We start from the raw sequence: 13,877 nt of genomic DNA on the forward strand, positions 1-13,877 counted from the left end.
ATCCGGCGCATATAGCATCGCCAAGTCTGCTGCATCGACGACTTAGTAGGGCTCGAATAGACAGTCGGGCTAAGAATGCGCCACTTCCAGCGTCCAGATGCTTATTCGCACCTCCGTAGTCGTCTTGCTCGGCCGAGAGACGTGCATATACATCAAGATATTCCAAAGCTTGTCATTAAATGGGCCTTCGCAGGCAACAATGTGTATATACCTATGACCTATCCACGCCAGTATGCAGTCAAGTCACACCAGTCATCAGCATCATCGTGCAAGCATTAGCCTCACTTCCTTTGCAAGTCGAGAGAAACGTTCTCTTAGGCCAGCTTCCACTGCGTCCAGTGAGACCGCATCCTCGCACAACTTATGCCGCGGCACAATCTCTGGAGCCGTCACCGTTTGACCAAGCGCGGCACCTTCTCCACTTACGGACCCCACTCTTGACGGCGAGGCCGATGATTGAGAATCGGTACTTGACATCGCCTGTGACCGTTCGCGGAATCTCAACAAGCTCGCAAGCCCTTCTATAAGATGTAGCACTCGGTGCAGCTCGCCGAACACTCTGGTAGCCTGCGTAGCCAGGGCGACATCTCTGTCGCCACCGAGCACCATGCCATCACCGACATGCACGGGAGTCTGTGGAACTGGCTGGACATCGGTTGCTGACGCAATGGCCGAGTAACTACTCATGACGTCCTGTGCGACAGTTAGCCAATGCTTCAAGAATGGATTGTCTGCAACACCGACCAAGGCCACGCAAGCGAGCTGTTGTACAAGCTCGTCGGATTCAAGAACGCAAGTACATTCCAGCACTGCGGATGTTATCTCCAATGTGGTTCGAGTGCTGTTCAGATCATCTCTGTATTGTGGAAGGACACCAAAACCGTTGATATCCGGGACTGAGGGTAGCTTTGAAAAGAACATAATGTTAAAAAGCTGGTTGCGGCAACTGCCTCGACCCTGAGCAGCTTCTCGACAAAGCCCATGCTTTATCGTGTCACTGGCGACGTCGGCGGACACGATATCTGAATCTGGCATGGAGATGTCCGACATGCTTCTAATCTTTCCTCGCGACACGTCCGACACGTGATGTGAAGAAGGTATTTGTGCGATGACCAAGGGTGGCGACATCAGCGCTGAGCTGGTCGGAGCAAAGCTGAAGCTGTCAAGCACATCGAAATCGTTCGATGGTGCATTCATCGTCTCTGAGAACGGGTCCATTGACATGGCTGCTGAGGATTCAGAAAGCATTGGTGTCGACGGCCAGGTCGTGAAGTCATCAAACAATTGCAAGACGTTGGAATTGAGGCTGTTCAAGAAGTCGTCTGGTTGTGTAGCAGCGGTGAGGTCTGGAGATCCAAGCATGTGATTCTCAAAGCCGGCCATACTGGAGCGTGCAGTCTGCCTGGGCGTCGACTCCCTAGAGACTTGCAACGATGCGTCTGCAGAATTCGAGGTGTTCGACGTGCGGTCAGCCGTCGTGGGACGAACCTGTCGTCTTCCTGCTCGGTGCGAGAACTCGTACACGCATTGCAACGAGCGTTGCTCGCAACGGGAGCAGTCCGGCTTCTGCTTCCCACACTTGACCTTGGACGAGGAACATTCTGTGCAGCTTTCACGAAGCTTACGCTTGTTGACCTTGGCTGTTGACCGGAGAGGAGGGAACGGGTCCATGGCGAGCGGGATCTGGCAGCCACCTCACCTACCGAAGGACGAGCAAGCCGGCATATATCGTGGGGGGTTGCGTCAAGCACCGGAACGTAGAGCAGCCGCAGCGCAGGGACATCACTTGTCGAAGACGGCGGTAACCGTAATTCAACAGAGCGGTACCTTACACCCACACTCCGGCCGGGACAGCAACCAATTCCAAAAACTCTAGTCCTGTCGCCGATATGTAGCTTGCAGGGCACGAACGCTAAGCACTTAGCCGTGGTCAAGTTATGATTAAGGTCACACTAGCAGCGCCATCACAAATTCGTCAGCAAAGCCGTTGGCATAGCCCAGGCTGGTGGAGAAGTCAGCAGTAATGACCCTTTGCGCTTGCACGAGTGCACAGGATGGACGTAACTCCAGCGCCCACGCAGGCTGTATGGGAACGCTTGGAATCATGCAGCAGCCTGGAACACATGACTGAGTGGCCGGACACTAAAGCGGACGGCTCTCGCTTGGATCCACTTCCTCTGCCACGCCGCCACTCCACCCTCAATGAGTGGTGCAACACGATGCACAACACGTCTGGCATGCGGTTGATGTTCGCTAAATTCCCAGATTGGCGAAGATAGCCTGCAATGTTGGGGTGGATGGAAAGGTCGGCAAAGGAGCATGAAGGTTTGGCCGTGCCAACAGTGGGTCGTATTGGACTCACGTCAGCAGCGCCATTCCTGACGGCCAGCGCGGCGACAGGCAGTTATAGATAGCGCTGGAATCAGCTTCACGGTGTACAAGGCTGACGGATGCGTATGGAACGATTGGGTTCATTCGGTGCGCTGATCTTTAATGAGGCTGATGTTCTTTGTGTAAGCGTCAGCCGGACGTCGTGCGACCAAAAGATTCTGACTGTACTGTCAGGTAAGCTACGGTCTGAAGCCTTCCGGGTCGCGCCGTCGCCCTTTGCCATTGATAGATCCCGCTTGCACAAGCATTATCGCAGTTCTTTCATTGGCCACTCAGTGAATCCTGGTCGGGCATGCCGCTAAGGGACGGCAAGCTCGCAATCACGACCTTACCTCATGCATCGGCAGAAACGGGCCTGCATAACGGGGAGCCGAATCCTTCTCACCACTTTCGAGGTCATTGACGAGCTCACGCACTGTCGCAAGCTTCAATAGAACAGAGAAAGACAAGATGTACAGTGGTAATGCGGGCCACTGCCGCTTGCTCTTCAGATTATCGCTTGCCGAAATCTTAGGACCTCCCGTTTCCGCCGTTGACCGTGTTGGCTAGAACTCCATTGGTATGATGGCGCTGATACTTCACCTCCAAGCTGGATAATGCGCTTCCTGGCGACTTTTCTACGTTAACAATCTCCAAGTGACCTTCCGCATCGGCGATCGAACCAAGCATGGCGTGCCATTCTGGGAGCTCGCGCTCGATTGTGTTGAAGCATTGCTTCATGACGAGGTCGCGATACCTCTCTAACGCTTCATCAAGAATGCCACAGCTGCCGGGTAATGGGATCACAGTCTCGACGACGAGGATGCGCGCATTCGCGTTCGCTTTCACCGCTGGCAGCAGACAGGCAAGCACTCGCTTGACCTCAGCCGCAGGCCTCGTGTGCAAGCTCATGCGTAGTAGATAGACACTGGCGTTAGTCACAGGCTGCATTTTAAACACAGTGTGCACAGCCAATTCTATGCGGCTGCGGATGGCTCCTGTTTGTGCTCGCAGGAATGCCCGGCTGTGTTCAATCTGCTCCGCCGAATCCTGTACTAGGAAGCGAAGCTTGGGATATGCTTCAGCAAGTGCAACGCTGACGCTGCCTGGGGCGCCAGCAACCTGCATATCATGCATCAGTATGTGCGCGTTACGTTATCAAAATGCAAGTGGAATCTCTCATCTGGGGCTCAGCTTACATGGACCACCAATGCTTCCCCGAGCTTTGCCCAGTCAAAGTCGGCAATCAAATGGCGTAAAGTGGTGCCTTCGCTCTCGGCCACGCTTTTCATGTACGCTGAGAAGATCTTTGAAAGATCCGGAGAGCGCGTGATGAAGTCAAATGTTGTCAACGGCGTCGAAAAGGCTACGTTCGTCGCCGTCTCATTGGGTTTTTGCGAATCTCCATATCGCTCAGTCGTTTGGGCCATGTTCGAAGCTAGGGGCATGTAATACTCGTCCATGAACTTGATCCAGCCAAGGTAGCCAGGCTGGTCGACGAATTTTCGGGATACAGCATTATGAGCGACCTCTCCGAGCACCGGCTCGCAGAAACAACCACTTGTAATGGCCATTCGCAGGATGCTACGAAGCTGACGCTCGGGAGTAGTAACAATGCTGGCAAGGCGGTCGTACGGCACTGAGCCCTGAAGCGGGATCGCAGCGAAGACCTGAAAGTGTGCGAGCCATTTCACGCAAGCAAGATACTGGTACTGAGCAAGGAATTAGAAAGATGCTGCAGTTTGCTTGTCGCTGTAAGGCGCTCACCTGCACTGCCAGCGTTGGAAGGTACTCGGTAGGCTCGGCGGCTATTTGTTGGATTGCCTTGGCCGCAGACAGCAGACGTTGTCGCGCTTCACGAACGTACCGTGGTGCGGAACTTGGGATGGTGACGGCTGGTGCTGTTGCGTCGCCGGTGGGATGAGCTTCGTGCTCTAGCACGCAGTAACCTTCTATGATCTTTGCGGCACCACTAATATCGTTGGCAAGGAGCTCCAGTGGCGCCAGGTTTTCCGCCGACTGACCGTTTGCCATTCTGGCAGACAATTGAATGTATGATGTCCTAGAATGGTCGGCCTGTCTCTTTGGACGCAGAAGTGGTTGTAAACAACCTCCTTCGGACGTCAGACAGATCCTGCGATGCGTGCTTCAATGTCGGGATACTGTGTGTACACCGTGCCGGCCAGCGAGCATGCCGTGCATCTCGAGATCGCTACCTCGCAGGCCTAGCGTCGCGGAGCTTAAGTTAGCCGCAGCTGACTTATTGTTATGGTGGAGCTATTTGTAACATTCGCTGTCCGAGACAATTCACCTGGCTTGCATGCAAGGTGATGGACACTCTTGCTGCACCATCGCCAAACATGTCCGGAAGCGTGCATTGCAGCAGTCGTCAGCAATTCCAACTTGCATACCATCTGCTGTGCGAGCAAGTTACGTTAGGGAGCTTAGAACACGTCCCGTCAATGTGCGGTTGAATGAACAAGCTTCGCCGAACTCGAATTCGGTCTGCAGGAAGCTAGTCTGGGATCTGCATAATGCCATGGGAGCGCAGTGCAATCGTTCGTTGACCAAAGTGTAGCCGTGTGTGCGAAGGGTGCGAAGGGAGCGAAGCTGCTTTAGTGTACTCCAATGCGATTCCTCTGTCTTCATGGCTCTGGCGCAAGCGGTGCGATATTCAAATCTCAAACCGGTAAGCCCGTCGTCGTAAATTGGTACGTTCATGCGGTGCTGAACGTGGACAGCACCCTTTCGCGCAAAGCTCCCTTGCGGTGAGCATGAGTTTGACTTCATCGATGCGCCTCACTCTTCACCGGCCGGACCAGCGATCGCACCCTTTTTCGCACCGCCATATTACTCGTTCTTGAAGTCATATCAGCGAGACGACGTTCAATGGACACTTGACTGGTTGAGACGGCACATCAAGGCCCAGTCAGAGCGTTACGATGCCGCGCTTTGCTTCTCCCAGGGTTGCGCGGTACTGGCCAGCCTGATACTGAACGACAATAACGAGCGGCCAGAAGAGCCTCCGCTGTTTCGAGCCGCGATGTTCATATGCGGAGGCGCTCCGCTCCCAGTGCTCGCTGACCTTGGCTTCACGGTCTCGGCGGCGGCGTGGGAGCTGAATGATGCCACTGGAAAGGAGCTATGGCAGCGCTCCAACTCGCTGGATGAGATCGTAGCTGCCAGGCGCGCACAGAATGGTCACACGGGACTTGGTGCAGGATGGTCGAACGGCAGAACCAGCGATACCGGATCATATTCCGTCGCCGAGTGCGGTGTTTCAGAGGCTGGATGGATCACGGAAATCAACTCGCTTGAGGATGTCTTTGGGCTTGACTTGACACAGCTTCCGTCCAGTTGGCAGATCCAAGTTCCTTCGGTCCATGTGGTTGGCTCGCAAGACCCGAGACGACCAAACGGGATCCAGCTTGCTGCCCTGTCACCACCAAAGCAACGGCTTGTGTACGATCATGGCGGCGCGCATGACATACCGAGACGAACCCAAGTCTCCCAGGACCTCGCTACGGCGGTGCAATGGCTGTCCAAACATCTCGAGTAGTAATGACCCGGCGGCGAGGTGTTGCTGAGACTTAATCTCCGACCCGTACGTTTAACTGGCGCCGGTAGTCGGAGCGGTCGATAGTGAACTGTAACCACGTCGTAACGTAGTAGACAGCTTACCTTATACGGCAGTACCATCAATCTGTATGTTTCATGCCAATATCACATCCAGTATGGCATTTTGTGACAAGATCTACCTCATGCACAAGCACAAGCGTCGATGTGTGCTGGAGTGCTCGTGTCAGGCATGTGTTCGAAAGGAAAGAGCGACTGGAATCTATCATAATGGAAACCGGCAACGGATAGTTGTACTGCCGAGAGCCGAGAGCGACGCCGTAAAGTAGTCCCGGCTCTATGGCTGCTTCTTCATCCGTTGACTTGGACTGCCTCCGCTATTGTCTCGTTGCTTGTGTAAGCTTGCAGCCGGATAATGTCTTGACGGGCCTAAACATAGGTTTTAGAAGCGAGACTGGAGTGAACATTCTACCCTTTCAGATAGGCAGACGGCCAGCAACTGCTCGCTGTAGTACACATCTGGTATCCGCACGCTGTATTGCCCCCTTTCTCGGAACACAGACGAGGACTACATGTAGTACGCTGCGCCCGGATAAGATCCTCACGAACCACCATGGAGAGCTCAACGCCGACCACGATGCGAGCTTGGCAGTATACAGATATCTATGCCACAGACGGCCTTGAGAAGCATCTCAACCTGAACACAGTATCCCTACCAGAGCCGAAGCCTAACCAGCACCTCGTGAAGGTGCTATATGTGTGTCTCAACCCAGTAGATTACAAAGCGGCGGAAGTCCCATTCATGTCGCGGTTCTTCATCCCGAAACCAGGTGCATACGAGCTGCTGTGCTATAGAAATGACGACTACTGACGTGCCATCAAGCAACACCGGGTCTGGATTGGGCCGGGCGTATTGTGAAGCCAGCTGCAGGCTCTACATTTAAGGCTGGCGACCTGGTCTTTGGCGTTTCCGCCACAAGCCCCTTCGTTGGGGGCATGCTCCGGGAGTATGCAACCGCCGAACTCAATGGCACAGTAGCTGCACCGGAGGGAGTCAGTGCCAGAGACCTAGCGACGTTGGGCGTGGCTAGCATAACATCAAGCCAGTCAATCCTTCCCTACGTCAAGTCCGGGGATCGTATCTTCATCAACGGCGGCTCCGGGGGCGTGGGCACGTTAGGAATTCAGCTCGCCAAGCAGGCCGGTTGCCATGTGACGACCACTTGCTCTACGCCCAATGTTGAGCTGTGCAAGAGTCTTGGGGCGGACGTTGTGATTGATTACACGACACAGGATGTCCTAGAGCAGCTCAAAGCCGGAGGGCAGCAGTACTCGCATATTGTTGATAACGTCCGCTCGGACTGGAATCTGTATTGGAGGTCTGCTGAATACACCAAGCCTGGTGCGAAGTTTGTTTTTATTGGCGACACACCCACTCCAAGCTTAATTTGGAACGTGGCCATGGCGAACCTTCTTCCCGGATTTCTAGGCGGAGCTGGCCGAACGTTCGTGATGGTCTTCGCACAAGTGGCGAACGCCGATCTGGAAAGGGTGGCGATGTCAGTAAGGGCTGGCACCATACAGCCTGTAATAGATTCCGAGTTCGCGTTCGAAGAAATTGAGAAAGCCATAAAAAGGCAAAAGACCGGTACGCAAATTGATGACCATGAACATCACGCTATGTCGCAGACAGAACACTGACGGTCATGATTAATGCCATATAGGCAGGGCGAGGGGCAAGATCCTCATCAATGTTGCGACAGAAACGTGAACGAAGAGGCTCGGTCAGATCGACAGTGGAGGAACAGAGCAGGGTGTTATGTCTTTCATAGAGTAGTGCTGATTGGTCTATCATAAGGTCCGAAGCACGCCATCTCGATGACTTCTTCACAGACTCCGCTCCAGTACTCAAAGATGCCCGCCATGCCGAAGGTCCACGGAGTTGAAGTTGATGCTGACATTTGCTTCCTCGCCTTAAACGGTGGTTATGGGATTCGTGAATGCAGCGAGAGCCTTTGTCGACGCACGGCACTGCCACAATGGCGGTGTTGATTGCAAGAGATTTCGCAGGGTCGACTTGTTGTTTGGTTTCACAACCGATGGAGTATGTTGTGTCGTCGCGATTTGACTGCCAACTCAATCAGCGATATGCTGCGGCGATTGAAGAGGCTATACGTACTTGGGAGGTGCTTGTGGAGAGGGTCTCCTATACCTTAAATTTGTCTTGAATTTCCTGGTTCGTACTGCAGGCTTTGTCTCCGCGCGGTTCCGCTCTGATAATATGAACATAGGTTTTGTTCCACAGAAATACTTATAGCTACCAACAGAGCAGAAGACCGGCGTCAGCGTCATGGTCTCGTGCGCATTTGCTACAATACAGCATATTTGCACCGTCATTGGCGCGCTAGGCGTCTGTATAGTGCAGTCTTACTCCGCGTTCGGACCCCATCACGATCAAAACTTGCTGGGGCGCGAGGCCCCGATGCTAGCTAGAGTGCGATGGCGGCACTACGTCACAGTAAAGTGGTAGAGGCTGTTGCGAACGCAAAGTAGTCGACCAGCTAAGGTGTCAATGGTCACGCGGACATAGGGCGATCAAGACTCTAAAGTGGCGCTCCCAGCCTTGAGCAATGACGTCTGACTGGAGGCGTCGGCCGGGGCCTCGAGCTGGTATGACTGGTAAGCGAGCAGTTACCCAAAGCGGTTGTAGTCTGTCCACCTTGCAACGGCGATCGTGAGGATAATATTCGTAGTCATTGATACCTATTCACTGCCGGCAAGGCGTTGGTATGTGCATCTGTGTTGACTGGAGAGGAGCGTCGTTAAGCATTTGATGAACGATCAATCTGTCAAACTAAACGTAGAGCGTCCATGTTCTTTCCCACCTTATGGAATTGCAGCACTCTCAGTATGCTTCAGTAGCTCCTGCCTCCGCATAGTGCGTGATCTAGAGCATCTATTCTATGAGCGTTGACGAAATGTCTCTATCAACACCATGGCTGGAGAAAGGAAGCCAAGATTGAAGGTCAAAACTGGGTGCCGGACTTGCAAGTGAGTTGTATTAGTGTCAAACACTCCGTTGGTAGCACGCCGTTGAGCTCATCCGCAAAGTAGAATACGCAAGGTAAAATGTGGAGAAGAACGTCCAGCCTGCTACCGCTGCGTCAGCACTGGGCGGACATGCGATGGATACGGGATCTGGCAGGATGTGCAGCCGAAATCCATCTCGATCGTTGCACGCGCGAAGGCCACGACAGCAATGCCGAGCAATAGCGCACTCTTGCCCACAGTCCCTACGGCGAAGACGAACGAGCTTGTCTACCTCGAGTGGTTCATGAACAAGACCACGATCAAACTCCCCGGGATCTATAAGTGGCCCTTCTGGCGGACGCTTGTACTTCAAGCTGGAAGCAGCGAGCCCGCGGTACTGCATGCGCTGCTGGCACTGAGCTCAGCGCACAGAGCAGAGAGCCAGCACGAACGACTTCGAAACGCTGTAGACGAAGCCTTCAACGCTGAAGAACAGTTCAGTCTGAGCCGCTACTGTCGAGCAATCACTGAGCTGCAGCCGCATCTCGCGGCAGGAGATAAGGCATCGGTGCGGGTTGCGCTCATTACTTGTGCCATCTTCACCTGCATCGAGTTCCTGCAAGGACGCTACCAGACGGGCCTCGAGCATTTACGGAGTGGCTTGAAGCTGTTGTGTACAGTTAACCTTTATTCGCTAAGCTCGGCCTCGGACACCGTTGATGAATGGCTGCTGGAGACTTTTGCAAGACTAAGCCTGCAAGTCGCTCTTTTCGATCCTAGCTTCGAGCGTATTCCGGAGATCTTCCAGAACCTATGGACCGATCGTGCATCATTCGAGTCGGTACCACAAGCACGGCGTAATCTGGACTGCCTTCTCCAAGCGTCTCTCGGTCCGCGGAACACGATCTCTGTAAATGCCGCCGAAAGTCACGACAACTTCAGGGGGATTAGGCCTCAAAGTCGTGAACAGCTCGAAGCAGAGCTGGCATCGTGGCACGTCGCATACAGTACCTTTCACGGGAACTTGCGGTCTGAGCATGATCCGCAGGAGTTCTTTGCGTCTCTTATGCTACAGCCCTACCATGCCATGGCGGTCATTTCGGCCGGTACACATCTAGATAGCGGGTACAGCGATGAGATGGCATACGACAGGTACCTACCCCAATTCGTCAGCATGATCCGACAATCGATCAGTCTGCTTCGGGCTGTCAAGCCTATACGGCATTACACCGATCACCTGGAGGTCTGTCATTTCTCTATAGACATCGGCTGGATCCCGCAGTTGTACTTCACCGCGTTGAAGTGCAGGAATAATCGCGTCAGACTGCACGCCCTCAAGCTGTTGTCTCTGCACCGCAGTCGAGAAGGCGTTTGGGACACGCTACTGGCTTCGGCCGTTGCCCGGGAAGTGATCCAGCTTGAGGAGGGCGACTTTTACCATTACTGGTCGGCGAGTGATGGCTTCTCCATCATGGATGATCCGGGCCAGTCCGATAGTGATTCGAAAATGCCCGTTTTGCCACCGTCACGGCGCGTGCAACAGGTGCAGGTTGTCCTTCCCAATGGGCCGTCAGACACGATGAGATTGACCTGCATGCGACCTACGCGAGACGGTGGCTTAGAACTTCTCAAGCGGGAACACGACCCTCGCTCTGGACAATGGATGTCGCTGGAACGTAAGGGGACGAGTGAGTCTACCTTGTCGGTATGCAGCATACCAAGTGTCGCGTCTGCGTAGCGTAGTACGAGCTTGGCGCAGTCAACTGCGCATTCACTTCATTGCAGTCATGTAGAGGCACAAGCCTAGTCCATACCGTGAGGTTGGAAACGAAACCTTTAACAGTACTCATTCGTACCCGCCATTTGAACGTCGTACTAACCGCGATGTATTGTGCTGAACATTCCGCTCAGGCGGGCCGTATGACGCCTATTTCTTGGGGCTTGCGAGTTTGTCTATGGAGCTCGTAGCTAGCGCACCATAGTCGCGTGGACTAGTGGCTGCACCTGCAGCTTTACCTGCTGACCATCATCTCTCCAGCCGTCCCGGTGACGATATTCTCACCTCGCCGTGCCCCAGACCAGCAGAACGCATGAGTGCGATGGCGAGAGCAAAGTAGTCGACCTTGAATAACAACCATAGACCACGTGCAATAGACAATGCGCTCCTTCGCCGTCTACATCGCGTGGGCAGCCAGTCTGCTCACCATCGCCAATGCTTCGACGCTGACTCCGCCTGTGCTGCCACTCATCGTGCGCAACCCATATCTCTCCGCATGGCTGGCCAATGCACGAGATGTACCGTGGAGCAAATGGCCCATCTTCTACACCGGCCAGTCGATCGGCCTTTCGGTCTTGGCACATGTGCCGGCCACCAACACCGTCTACCCTCTCCTCGGTCGCCCGCAGGACTCGCTGGGTAGTTCCGGCGACGGCTACAACGTCTCGTTCTGTCAGTACCTTGGCGCGCAGTATGATGCCTCGACGACCAACCTCAGCTACTCCATTCCCTCCGCGCATGCCGGCGGGGCCGACGTGGAGTTGATCCTTTCTTTCCTCTCGCCTATCACGCCAACGTCTACCCTACGACAGGCCATTCCAGCTGGCTATGTTACAGTCTATGTCAAAGGTGACTTTGATTTGGACATCTACATCGATCTCAACGGACAGTGGGTAAGCGGTAACCGCGGCAGCGATATCGTTTGGTCCTTGCAAGAAACCAATTTCGAGGATGCCAAGCACCTCAAGACCTGGCAGGTGAAGAAGAAGGACGAGGAAGTGTTCGTCGAATACAACGACTTTGCCGAATGGGGCGCCCTACACTTTACGGGACCGGCGGATGCGCACCACGAGGCTGGTACCTCAGGTGTGCTGAGACAGCGCTTCAGCAAGACCGGACATCTGCACAACACAGTGGACAATGCTTTCAGGGGTATTATGGACGAGGAACCTGTGTTTGCTTTCAGTAAGCGCTTCAATCTCTCTTCGAACAGCACCTTTGGAAGCTCGAACGCGAGTAAGGAGGACAGCGCGTTGTTCACCATCTCCCACCTCCAGAATCCAGTCACGCAATACGCCTCTGCTCGAGGATTGACGCAGATGCGGCCGCTTTGGATGTCCTACTTCTCCTCTCCAACCGCGCTGATTACCTACCACTACCTGGACTTTAACTCCGCTTCGGCGCTTGCGGCCAACTACTCGCTGCAACTCTCCCGTGACGCTTATGTTTCAGGCAGCTCCAATTACGCCGACATCGTCTCTCTCTCTGCCCGCCAAGTCTTGGGTGCGACATCCTTCTCCGGCACCCCAGACAACCCGATCCTCTTCCTGAAAGAGATCTCGTCGAACGGCAACTGCCAAACAGTCGATGTCATCTTCCCTGCCTTCCCATTCTTCCTGTACACTAATCCGCGCTGGCTCGCTTATTTGCTCGAGCCGCTGATAGAGCACATGCTGAGCGGACAGTATCCGAACATGTACACGATGCATGACCTGGGCACGCACTTCCCGAACATGACGGGTCATGCAGACGGGAACGATGAGTACATGCCAGTGGAGGAGTGTGGAGACATGCTCATTATGGGCCTGGCGTTGGTGAACAGCCTTCTTCATGGCGACGGCCGGAATGCGCAGAGTCTGTGGAGCGCGGAAGGTGGCGTGCCTAGGCTGTCGCACGATCTTGATGCCGACACCGAAGACGAAAGTGTCAGTCCGTTTGCGCTGCCGACTCGGCTGGAGACGAGAGATGGCGTGTTTGGCTTAGATGATCAGTTTGGCGGCAAAGTGGTTGGTGCGAGCCAGGCCAAGAAGTGGCTGTCGAAGTCTTATAAGCTCTGGAAGCAGTGGACTTCGTACCTAGTGGAGTACTCGCTCGAACCACACAATCAGCTCTGCACGGATGACTTCGCTGGATGGTTGGCGCTGCAGACCAACCTCGCGCTAAAAGGGATCATCGGCATCAAGGCTATGAGCGAGCTGGCGGGGATAGTAGGCGAGACGGCTGACGCCAAGCACTACCGCAACATTAGCGAGGTGTACGTTAAGAAGTGGGAGAAGATGGGCATGAGCCGTGACGGCGGACGGGCCAAGCTGGCCTACGATTGGTACGGCAGCTGGACGACACTGTACTCCCTCTACGCCGACGCACTACTCTGCTTCCATCCATCAAGCGACTACAGCAAACCGCGACCTGACGATGTCCAACATGACGGGCAGCAACTGCTGCAGCCATCTGTAAGCAGATCCATCAATGACTCGGCCAACTTCATCCCCGACCACATCTACACCACCCAATCCCGCTGGTACACCACAGTCATGCAGAAGTACGGCCTACCCCTCGACAGCCGCCATCTCTACACCAAAACCGACTGGGAGTTCCAGGCTGCCGCCGTAGCGTCACGCGCCACTCGAACGGAGATTCTGGATCGGGTGGCCAAGTGGTTGAACGAGACGAATACGGATTTGCCGTTTACGGATCTGCATGAGACGGAGGGGGAGGGTGCGTTTCCGGGGCCGAACTTCTATGCGAGACCCGTCGTGGGGAGTCATTTTGCGTTCTTGACGTTGGAGAGGGCTTGTCAAGGGAGAGGGGCGGGGGCTTTTGGGTATGATGTATGAAGGCAGGCTGCTGGAGGCTTGCTGTGTGCAGTGGTATGAGATGGAAAGCCTTACGGCCGATCTGTGCAGCAATGCATGAGGGGTGGCGCTGCTCCCATGTGATGTCCGGCATTTGTATGAGCACATGAGATAGCATTACGACCTTCACGCTGTCTGAACTTGCCTGTCTAAACGCCTGACCGTACGGTGTTCTTTCTGCTCTCAAGTCCACGTAGATCGTACACCATCCGGCCATTGGCTTGGGTTCGTGCACGGACCGCCCAACTCCGATCCGCCCTCACTTCGCA

General features: G+C 54.5%; 7 protein-coding genes across 7 annotated transcripts; 5 read left to right on the forward strand and 2 right to left on the reverse strand.

Annotated features, from left to right (window-relative positions):
* Positions 1 to 75: 75 nt before the first annotated feature.
* On the reverse strand, positions 76 to 1,886 carry BAUCODRAFT_168304 (uncharacterized protein). The gene is made up of 2 exons (XM_007673429.1): positions 745 to 1,886; positions 76 to 693 (listed from the first exon to the last, which is right to left on the reverse strand). Exons 1-2 carry the CDS (start codon positions 1,669 to 1,671, stop codon positions 262 to 264), a joined length of 1,359 nt encoding a protein of 452 aa, XP_007671619.1. The 5' UTR covers positions 1,672 to 1,886; the 3' UTR covers positions 76 to 261.
* Positions 1,887 to 2,503: 617 nt separating this feature from the next.
* On the reverse strand, positions 2,504 to 4,404 carry BAUCODRAFT_566140 (uncharacterized protein; the record flags this gene model as incomplete). Its single annotated transcript, XM_007673430.1, has 3 exons — positions 2,504 to 3,492; positions 3,570 to 4,082; positions 4,138 to 4,404. The coding sequence occupies 3 exons, from the start codon at positions 4,402 to 4,404 to the stop codon at positions 2,902 to 2,904; spliced, it is 1,371 nt and encodes a 456-aa protein (XP_007671620.1). The 3' UTR covers positions 2,504 to 2,901.
* A 594-nt stretch (positions 4,405 to 4,998) lies between these two features.
* BAUCODRAFT_62385 (uncharacterized protein) lies at positions 4,999 to 5,929 on the forward strand (the record flags this gene model as incomplete). The annotated part of the gene is made up of 2 exons (XM_007673431.1): positions 4,999 to 5,059; positions 5,112 to 5,929. The coding sequence occupies 2 exons, from the start codon at positions 4,999 to 5,001 to the stop codon at positions 5,927 to 5,929; spliced, it is 879 nt and encodes a 292-aa protein (XP_007671621.1).
* A 418-nt stretch (positions 5,930 to 6,347) lies between these two features.
* On the forward strand, positions 6,348 to 7,750 carry BAUCODRAFT_28794 (uncharacterized protein). The gene is made up of 3 exons (XM_007673432.1): positions 6,348 to 6,776; positions 6,830 to 7,594; positions 7,671 to 7,750. Exons 1-3 carry the CDS (start codon positions 6,560 to 6,562, stop codon positions 7,715 to 7,717), a joined length of 1,029 nt encoding a protein of 342 aa, XP_007671622.1. The 5' UTR covers positions 6,348 to 6,559; the 3' UTR covers positions 7,718 to 7,750.
* A 353-nt stretch (positions 7,751 to 8,103) lies between these two features.
* BAUCODRAFT_28797 (uncharacterized protein) lies at positions 8,104 to 8,635 on the forward strand. Its single transcript, XM_007673433.1, has 2 exons — positions 8,104 to 8,182; positions 8,238 to 8,635. The coding sequence occupies exon 2, from the start codon at positions 8,297 to 8,299 to the stop codon at positions 8,474 to 8,476; it is 180 nt and encodes a 59-aa protein (XP_007671623.1). The 5' UTR covers positions 8,104 to 8,182; positions 8,238 to 8,296; the 3' UTR covers positions 8,477 to 8,635.
* A 570-nt stretch (positions 8,636 to 9,205) lies between these two features.
* Positions 9,206 to 10,714, forward strand: BAUCODRAFT_144109 (uncharacterized protein; the record flags this gene model as incomplete). The annotated part of the gene is made up of 1 exon (XM_007673434.1): positions 9,206 to 10,714. The coding sequence occupies one exon, from the start codon at positions 9,206 to 9,208 to the stop codon at positions 10,712 to 10,714; it is 1,509 nt and encodes a 502-aa protein (XP_007671624.1).
* A 72-nt stretch (positions 10,715 to 10,786) lies between these two features.
* On the forward strand, positions 10,787 to 13,783 carry BAUCODRAFT_169143 (uncharacterized protein). The gene has a single exon (XM_007673435.1). It carries the CDS (start codon positions 11,134 to 11,136, stop codon positions 13,588 to 13,590), a length of 2,457 nt encoding a protein of 818 aa, XP_007671625.1. The 5' UTR covers positions 10,787 to 11,133; the 3' UTR covers positions 13,591 to 13,783.
* The last annotated feature ends 94 nt before the right edge of the window (positions 13,784 to 13,877 follow it).

Source organism: Baudoinia panamericana, assembly GCF_000338955.1.
Source record: "Baudoinia panamericana UAMH 10762 unplaced genomic scaffold BAUCOscaffold_1, whole genome shotgun sequence".
In the NCBI taxonomy this organism is placed as follows: Eukaryota; Fungi; Ascomycota; class Dothideomycetes; order Mycosphaerellales; family Teratosphaeriaceae; genus Baudoinia; species Baudoinia panamericana.

What these genes read in the sequence shown, in the direction of transcription:
- BAUCODRAFT_168304 (XM_007673429.1), bottom strand. Translation starts at nt 1,671, where the DNA reads ATGGACCCGTTCCCTCCTCTCCGGTCAACAGCCAAGGTCAACAAGCGT. An exon ending in AGCTCGCTTGCGTGGCCTTG is followed by an intron (nt 694 to 744) that starts GTCGGTGTTGCA and finishes ACTGTCGCACAG; the next exon opens with GACGTCATGAGTAGTTACTC.
- BAUCODRAFT_28794 (XM_007673432.1), top strand. Translation starts at nt 6,560, where the DNA reads ATGGAGAGCTCAACGCCGACCACGATGCGAGCTTGGCAGTATACAGAT. An exon ending in GTTCTTCATCCCGAAACCAG is followed by an intron (nt 6,777 to 6,829) that starts GTGCATACGAGC and finishes CGTGCCATCAAG; the next exon opens with CAACACCGGGTCTGGATTGG. An exon ending in CATAAAAAGGCAAAAGACCG is followed by an intron (nt 7,595 to 7,670) that starts GTACGCAAATTG and finishes AATGCCATATAG; the next exon opens with GCAGGGCGAGGGGCAAGATC.
- BAUCODRAFT_28797 (XM_007673433.1), top strand. Translation starts at nt 8,297, where the DNA reads ATGGTCTCGTGCGCATTTGCTACAATACAGCATATTTGCACCGTCATT.
- BAUCODRAFT_169143 (XM_007673435.1), top strand. Translation starts at nt 11,134, where the DNA reads ATGCGCTCCTTCGCCGTCTACATCGCGTGGGCAGCCAGTCTGCTCACC.